The sequence below is a fragment of the Coffea arabica genome, chromosome 3e (assembly GCF_036785885.1).
Source record: "Coffea arabica cultivar ET-39 chromosome 3e, Coffea Arabica ET-39 HiFi, whole genome shotgun sequence".
Taxonomy (NCBI): Eukaryota; Viridiplantae; Streptophyta; class Magnoliopsida; order Gentianales; family Rubiaceae; genus Coffea; species Coffea arabica.
In genome coordinates, this window is record NC_092315.1 from 2,962,811 (window position 1) to 2,971,632 (window position 8,822).

Below are 8,822 nucleotides of genomic sequence, written 5' to 3' on the forward strand. Positions count from 1 at the left end.
GGTCGGCTTGTAACCGGCTACCTCCGGTTTGCTCCACAGCAAAAAACAAAGCGAAAAGGGGTTTAGGAGTTTTTTGTTTGTTTGAGATCGTGAAAAGTGCCCCTCACAGTCACTGGGCAACACACTAAAATTTAATTGGGTTGGGGGGGAGTAGTCCGACTGCCATTTGGGGAATGAAAAATGCAAAGGGGGAATTAATATTTTAATGAGGGAAAAATGTGGAAGCTTATAGGGGAAGCAAGAAGTGACCCACACGTGTCGGTATGTCCATCCGACGGCCGATGAGGGTGCCACGCTGGCAAGAGGAGCTGGTGTCCGTCGGATGGGGCTGGTAGGAAGGGCTGAGATTGGAGTATGTGTCAAAAGCCATGAATCTTAGCCTTCCACGAGGGTTTGGAGATAGTGAAATACTCCGTTGGAAAGATGATGATGAGATTGAGAGAGCAGAAAAAGAGGGGAGGAGAGAGGAGCTCCCAATAAGTGAAAGAAGATAGAGAGAGAGAGGAAAAAACCAATCCCAAGCCAAAGCCAAAGCCGAAGCCTAACCAAGAAAACACCAGCTATAGAGAGAGGAAGAGAGAAGAACCTCAGAGGATAGATAATACGACGTAGATCTTTCATCTCATCTCTCAAGGAGAGAACCATTTGGGAGAAGGGAGAAAGGAAGTATCTCTCAACAGAAAAAATAAAAAAGCTGGAAAAAATTCATCCATCCATTTTATCCATCTGGGGTCACCGGAGAAACCAGTGAAACTCGAATTTCCGGCAAACCCCACCTCATTTTCCGGCGAATTATGCTGGATAATTCGCTTTTCAGCATCCGGGTCTAGTTGCTTTTCATTTCCATCCGCAAAGATAGGTGGGATAAAAGAAACTGAGTCATCCCAAATCCCGGATAGTTAATATGATGGATAGAAATAGGGAGGCCAGAAGAGCAGCAGCTAGTATGGTGGCCTCTTCTAATGGCTTACCTCGAAGAAGACATAGAAGCAGCAATAGTCTTAGAGATTCCCCAGGTGGGATGTGAAAGAATCTCTTGATTTTTCTTAACTCAGATCTAATTCATACTCTAGTCATCTAAAGATTTGATCTTTATTCAGTTTATTGAATAAAAAAGCTGATAAATTTCAGGTTTTCTTGCTTGTTTTCAGATGAAGATGGACCGGTTGAGTTGCAAGAATCGGTCAGGTTAAGAGAAAGAGTGAAGAAAGATCGAGAGAGGGATCGAGATCGAGATCGAGAAAGGGACAGAGATAGGGAAAGAGAAAGGGAACGAGAAAGAGAAAGAGAAAGGTCAAGTAGGAGTAGTAAAAGGAGGAGAGCTGAAAGAATAATGATTCATGGAAGTAATAGAGATGACGGTGGTGAAGATAGTTCGGAAGAAAGTGTAAATGATGATGAAGATGAAGATGATGAAGATAACGCTACCACCACCGCCGCCGCCGCCGCCAATAATACTCACAACGGCCACCATAACAGTGGTGGGGTTAGGTTGCTGCCGCCTAATCCGGCAGCAGCTTCGGTTGGGGTGAATTCGATGTCAAACCATTTTCATAGTAGTAACAGCAATAGCCACCATCATCATCACCATCATAATAATACTAATAACAATAATAGTAGTACTAATCATAATCATCAACAAAATCATAATCTTCAGCACCGGAAGAGCTTTCCACCTAGTGCAGCCAAGGTTTTTCGGGCCGCTCCGGTGTGGAAAGCTGGTGATGAAATGATTGGTGTTTCAGTCCCCAGAAAAGCTCGCTCAGGTGCCTACTTAATCCAATTCTAGTAAAGAGAGACACAGTAAAAATCCACAATTTATTTTGATGAAATTTGTATAAAGGTTCTGGCTTCTTGAAATTTTGGATTTTTTTTTGCAGCATCTACAAAGAGGTCACATGATTGGATTAATTCAAGTAATACTGGTGGAAATAACGGTGGATGTGGAGGTGGAGGTGGAGATGGAGGAGCTGGGGTGCCTGGAGTTGGTGGTGGAGAGCAGATTCAGCAGCCAGCTCCGGCTTCACCGGTGAGGCAGGGCTTAATTATAACGACGTCAACGCCGTTGCCGGTGGCTCCAATGTCACCTTCTTCTTCCAATGCTTCAGTTAGGAAGAAGATTGTTAGTCCTTTCACCCAACTCTGCTTCTTCAACTTTTTCTTCCATTTCTGTTGAAACTTTTGACTGACACTGGTTATTCTTGTTGCTGATGCAGAAGCCTAATGGGCCGAAGCAGCCAAGGCCACCCAAGTCATCTTCAAAGGCATCCTCATCGAATCCAGAAGAGCTTGAGATAGAAATAGCTGAAGTCTTGTATGGATTGATGACTCAGTCGCAAGCTCCTCCAAAGAAAGAAATTTTATCCAATGATTCAAGAGAAGTCAACAGATCAAGTAGTGATGCTAAATCAAGGGTTTCTTCTCCGATCTCCAACTCGCCATCAACGGCGAATATTCAGTCCTCCTCTCCCTCCATATTACCTCCCAATTCAGTCTCCTCACCTGCTGGAACCTTATCAGCTGTTGGTGAGCTGCATATTCAGTTCAATACATAATTTTTAGGCCTTCACATTTTTGGGAAATTTTGTTGATGAATTTGACGTTTTTGTAGCTCCAAAGAGGAAGAGACCGAGACAAGTGTCGGAGAATCCTGGGATTTATAGTGTTCGGAACAGCCCCATTTCATCTACAACGGCCAAGTTGGAAGCTGATCAGACCCCCAAGGCTGAGACTTCTTCTCCCAATTTGGAGAAAAACTCGGGATCTACAGCTGAAGGTGGGTATGATTTGGGCAATTTAATGAATTCACACGTGTTACCGCCGGCGGTGGCGGAGCTTCCACTGCCGGAGCCGATGAAGATGGATTCAGAGGCAAAGTTGGAGGTGAAGGCGGCCCTGGCTGAAGAATTAGGCGAAAGCAGAGATGTAGTACTTCCTAAAGAGGAGGTCGTGAGTTCTCCAAAGAAGGAATCCCCTGCAGTAAGAGCAGAGGAGACTAATCGTGAGGATGCTGCATCAGTTGCAGCTTTGGCTTCAGCTACCAAGATGTGAGCATATGAAGATTTGATCTTTGTGCAGTTCGCTTTTCTGGGTTCTTCTTGATTTGGTGTAATTTTGTTTTTTTGTGGGTATTTTTTCAGAAGTTTGACTGTTCCTGAGGTGGATAAACAAAGAGGAGAAAAATTCCAGATAGACCTTGAGGTGAGGATAAGTGCAAGGGCACAGATCAGAGTCTTTCTCGTGTTATTTTTAAATCGATTCGGAGCTTAATCTCTGATTTGAACTTTTGTTTGTGATTAATTGCAATGTAGGCTCCTCCTCCACAGTTGAGATTATCACCTGAAAGAGATGGCCAAATTTGTCTTGGGTCGGCATCAATGAATCATAAGCCTATTGCATCTGATGTTAACACTGTGAGTTGAAACAAGTTTTTGCGTTTTCTAGCGTGTTCTTGGATTTGAAGAGGTGGTGACAAATGATGATGGTTTTTGCAGGAAATGAAGCCAATGGTTGCTAAAGATAAGCAAGAAGAGAAGATGGTGAAGATTGGAAAAGAAAACGGTGTAAATGTGGGAGCTGCTGAAAAGAAAGTGAAATCAGCAGGGGAAGATACAGAATTGCCGAAGAGAGGTGAAAATAAGCCCAGAATTATCGATCTTCAACTGGATTTGGAAAAGCCAGAAAGAGAAAATGGCGCAGGTAACAAATTGCAGGCAGTTCACAAGCAGCAGCAGCCTCTAGGAAAAGCAAACAAAGAAGAACATGCTGAAAAATCTGGCAAGTGGATTTTGGTCATCATTTCTTGAAGCTTTTATAGCTCTCTCTCTCTTCTTTGGGGTCCAAGATTACTAAATCTTTTCTTTTTTCTCCCCCCTTTCTAACCTGTGTTAATTTTCACAGGTCAATCAAATTCTCTGCCTTTACCAATGTCAATGACTAGCTGGCCTGGTGGGCTTCCTCCGATGGGGTATGGTCGGATTTGTTTAATGTGTTTCAATGGTCAATTATTCGAATTAGACACTACTGTTAGATCCATGGTTTAGACACTCGAGTCTGGCGAAATAACACAATTCTCATCAGCAGATACATGACACCAATACAAGGAGTTGTATCAATGGATGGAAGCACTGTTTCCCCAGCTCCAATACAGGTTAGATTTGTTGCACCAAGATTCTCTCTGTTTGAAGTGTTCAATTTTACTCTGGTTTCTTCTCTTCTTCTTCTTTGCCTTCTTTTTTTTTGATTCCGAAAGTGAAATACTGCAGCCGTTTTTTTCTCAACCTCGGCCAAAAAGGTGTGCAACTCATTGCTATATTGCTCGGAATATACACTATCTCCAGCAAATCGTGAAGATGAACCCTTTCTGGCCAGCAGCGGCGGCAGCAGCTGGCTCGGCATCTTTATTTGGATCCAAGGCCTGCAATCTCGGTGTTGTGCCCCCTGCTGATCTGCATGGTAATATCGCTGGGAGGGGCGTCAATAATGCACAGGACAAAGGCCAGGGCCTTGCTATCTTTCCAGGTCATGCTGGGAAAGACAGAGTTTCTCAACCTGCCAGTATTGCAGATGCTGGTCAGAGAAAGCAACAGATTTTGCTGCAGCAGCAAGCCTTGCCTCCTGTTGCACCTAACAATATACTGGTATGGTGCTCTCATCCTACTCGTGTCACATCAACTAGGAGTGATTTAAAAAAAATAAATAAATTCTTTGGTCTCTTTCTTCCTCTTTTATTTTTTTCTTTAATTTTTCTTTGCTGGGAGAAAGTGGATTTCGGGATGCTTGTTGGTATTAATTTTGTTTCTTAAAATTTCAGCATGGACCTGCTTTCATCTTCCCTCTAAACCACCAGCAGGCAGCAGTGGCAGCTGCTTCTGCTCGGCCTTCATCGGCAAAGCTGCCTCCTACCACCGGTGGCAATGTTACTTCAGCTAATACGTCCAGTTCTGCTGCTGTTAATACCTCAGCAACAGCCGGTGGACCGCCAGCTGCTGTGAGCTTCAACTACCCAAATATGCCTACAAGTGAAACTCAGTACTTGGCAATCTTGCAAAATAATGCTTATCCATTTCCACTTCCAGCACCACCTAATTTTAGAGGAACTCATCCTAATGCAATGCCTTTGTTTAATGGATCATTTTATTCTTCTCAAATTATCCATCCCTCCCAACTTCAACAGCAGCCACAGCCGCAGGCATCTGCATCTCAGTCGCAGCAAATGCCACAAAGTCATCAAAATACTAGTATATCTAGTGGTTCATCATCGTCCCAGAAGCATTTGCAGAGCCAACAGCAGCGGCCTTCTGGAACAGGTGATGTTAGCGGAACTGCCACTGGAAACTTGCATAATTTTCCAGCTCCAAAAATTAGACCTCCTCAGCAGTCACAACAGTCACAAAATCAGCACATCACCCTACCTCAAGGACGCCAGCTTGAGAATGAGGTGGGTACTGAAGATAGTCCCTCGACTGCTGATAGCAGAGGATCTCGTGCCCCAGTGAATATCTATGGGCAAAATTTTGCAATGCCTATTCATGCTCAGAGCTATGCCTTGCTGACTCCACCAGCTGCTTTAGCCAATGCATCTGCTACAAATGGTACTGGTAATCAAAGTGAAAAAAAGCAGCAGCACCAGCAGCAAGGATTGAAGACTCTAGTGGATTCGCTACCAACTCAAGCATTTGCAATGTCTTTTGCTTCCATAAATGGAGCTACTGCAGCTCCAGGTATTGACTTATCCTCTATGGCACAAAACCATGCCATTCTTCAGAGCCTTCCAGAAGCTAGGCAGATGATGGCTGCAAATGCTGCCCAAGTTGCTCAGCAGAGGAAGAATTTCAGAGTTTCTGAGGACAGTAAAAGTGGAGGAGGTGATTCCTTGAATGCTGATGATGAAAGAAAAGGATTAGTAGGGAAGTCTACGGCATCTGTTGGGCAGTCCATCGCATTTTCGAGATCAGAATTTGCAGATGCATCTGGGCCCCCTGCAGTGGCAAATAGTGTGATTGATAGCTCTCGATCAGTAAACCTTGCATCAGGTGCTGCAAGGACGTCTCGTCCGACTATGTCTAATAGCGTTGGGGCCGTTGGTGTCTCAAATGCTCAGCTGCAAGCTCAACATCAACCGCAGCAAATTATGCAATTTCATAAGCATCAGCAGCAGTTTGTAGCTGCTGCAGCGGCATGGAGTAAGAATCCACCAACCAGTAATGGCAGTGTTTACCCTGAGCATTTAGTTTCGTCCTCTCCTGGAACTGCTAAATTTCCAAATGCACTCTCTGCTTTTCCGCAAAACCTTGTGCAAAGCAGTAACAGCAGCAGCCCAACTCAGTCCCCTCAGTGGAAAAATTCTACCAGATCCACTCCATCGCAAGTTCCATCGTCTTTTCAGTCATCAAGTACATCGTCTCTAAAAAATCTTCCGCAGCAACAGGGTAGAACCCAGCCAAGTCAGTCACAAATATCATTTGCAGCAAATCAGAAATCATCAGCAGCTCCTGCAGGACCACCACCCCCCAGTACTAATCAGTCCCCTGCCTCTCCTATGATGGTTGGATCGCCTTCAACTTCAACAATCTCGAAGGGTGCTAGTGGAAGCCCAAGAACCACTACTTCGGCCTCTGCTAGTGGTAAAGCAGGCCAAGCTTCTTTATCGGCACAGCAGGCCAAGAACTCATCTGTTGCTGGCCAGAAATCTTCTCCTGTTGGTGGGAGGAATGTGCCATCTATTCTTGGAAGCACACACATCGCTGTAAATTCAATCAGTGGACCCAAACCTCAAATGCAGCATCAGCAGCAGCAGCATCAGCATCAGCATCAGCATCAGCATCAGCAGCAAATAACAAAGAACTTGCAGCAAGCTCAACTTTTTTTCTCAAATCCTTATATGCAGTCTCAGTCCCCAAATTCTACTGGTACCAATTCAGCTGCATCTGTTCCTGGTGGAGGATACTATGTACAGAGAAGGCGTCCTGATCAACAGCAGCAGGCCCAACCCCAGCAGCCTCCAGGCTCATCTACATCATCCTCAACTGGGATGTTATCATTGTGTCCTGTTTCTTTAGCTGGTGCTAGCACGTCTGATCCTGCAAAAGCAATTGCTGCTGCAACTGCGGCTGCAAATAGTTTGAAAGGGGGTAGTTTGGCGTCCCAGAGCATTCTCCATGCTGCCCAATTTGCTGCCCAGTCATCTGGTACCCAGCATCAGTTGATGCCTACGGGCTTTGCTTATGTACATGCGGTTCCTGCCGGGGTCCAAGTGAAACCTGTTGAACAGAAGCAACCTGCTGGTAAATACATTCATGCGGATGATGGAAAAATCTGAGTTTTAATAAAATATTTGAATTAAGTGGGAAAATTAAGTTTATTCAGGAAACCGTAATTTGTTGACCAGGAAATGACAATTTGCATGCGTGCTGGCAGCCTGAGAAGAAATGAGAGATCAACCTACGCTGTTGCGCATTTGGTTTGGCAGAGAGGCACTCCATGGTGGTGAACTTTTGCTGATGAACAATCCACAATTTTGGGATGAGCACCTAGAGCAAGAGGGGAGGATTAGGAATGATGGTACTATGTGGATTTGCCGGGAATGCAAAAGAAGGGATGAACCTTAGATGAGCACGTATCCGTGCATGCTCTTGTCCGTAGTCTGATGGTGCTAGACACGATTGAGATAATTAACTGAGACTTTTTGGATGGCAAAAAATGGTTTTGGATGGGGAGAGATGAGCATCTTGTAGCAAAATGGTAAGAGAGGATGTTGAAAGATGGGGCAAGGGACCAGGACCAGAAGATTGAAGATCCATCCACTACACACATGATTCTGTTTTTTGGTTGGATAGAGTGGAGGTTCTTTTTGATGTGTTTGGTACTTCTTTTTCACATTTTCTTGTTGGGGGTTCGACTTCCTAAAGGAGAAGTTTCGAAAAACAGTAGTATCTTTTGGATATATATATATATGAATATATATATATAAATATGTATGTAGAGGGTGTATTTGTATATCTCTGGCTCTGGCTTAGGCTTAATACAAGAGTTTCCCCCTCAATTTTTTCATTAATCTTCTCGTCCCCATGAGCTGTGATTGATTGTTTATCTTTGCTTCGTGAATGCAAAATTGTTGCTGGAAGGTGTACGTGGGGTTGAAAATGCATGCATGCTTACTCAGGAAGAAAAGAATCAAATTTGCAGTGTCCTGGGGAGGCTGTATTCCTAAACGTAAACGTAATGCTGCTCTCATGGCAAATGTATGGAGGAGCAGATGAAATTCCAACTTCTGTTGTCGGTACAAATTCGTAGTAAGTGTGTGTGTGTGTGTGTGGACCATTTCGGTTTGTATCCTTTCCGTTCAATATAGGCTGTGGTGGCGATCGTCCATCCCTTTCCCTTTAGCATAATATATGCTGTCATGGAATTTGTGATTTTCCTGTTTGGTTTGAGCATTTCAAAATGGAATGGAATTACCTCTGAGTATGTTCAAGACTGGACTGACTGACTCTCCAAGAAATGTAAATTTGAGAGCTTAAATATCACTCCCCCAAAACTGCTTCTTGTTTGTTTCCTTAGGTTAAGCTTTCATCTCATCTCATCTCATCCGGGCGTGTGAAGGAAAAAAGAAGAAAAAAAAAAAAGTCGTGATAGCATCATTCATTCACAATCTATCCATCCAGTTTTATTCACATTCAGAGAGAGAGAGAGAACAAAAAAAGAAAAAAGGAAAAAGATAGATGTGGATGTTAAAGAGCCAAACAAAAGTCTTATCTGAGAGAGTTCTTTTGGGAATGGCGCTTTGTCATTAGCTATTTTGTGGGGCCTTTGTATTGCGT

At 43.9% G+C, this 8,822-nt stretch overlaps 1 protein-coding gene across 4 annotated transcripts; it reads left to right on the forward strand.

Annotated features, from left to right (window-relative positions):
• The first annotated feature begins 389 nt into the window (after positions 1-389).
• LOC113738237 (protein TIME FOR COFFEE) lies at positions 390-8,056 on the forward strand. Of its 4 annotated transcripts, none has more exons than XM_072084316.1 (13): positions 390-1,016; positions 1,152-1,766; positions 1,881-2,122; positions 2,217-2,526; positions 2,612-3,047; positions 3,141-3,201; positions 3,312-3,413; positions 3,495-3,777; positions 3,901-3,967; positions 4,081-4,150; positions 4,266-4,640; positions 4,814-7,286; positions 7,391-8,056. In XM_072084316.1, the coding sequence occupies exons 1-13, from the start codon at positions 905-907 to the stop codon at positions 7,432-7,434; spliced, it is 5,190 nt and encodes a 1,729-aa protein (XP_071940417.1). In that variant the 5' UTR covers positions 390-904; the 3' UTR covers positions 7,435-8,056. The 4 variants fall into 4 exon arrangements, with proteins under 4 accessions (XP_071940417.1, XP_027121282.2, XP_027121283.2 ...); XM_027265481.2 differs by having other exon boundaries at positions 4,084-4,150; XM_027265482.2 differs by having other exon boundaries at positions 4,084-4,150; positions 7,420-8,056.
• Positions 8,057-8,822: the final 766 nt, after the last annotated feature.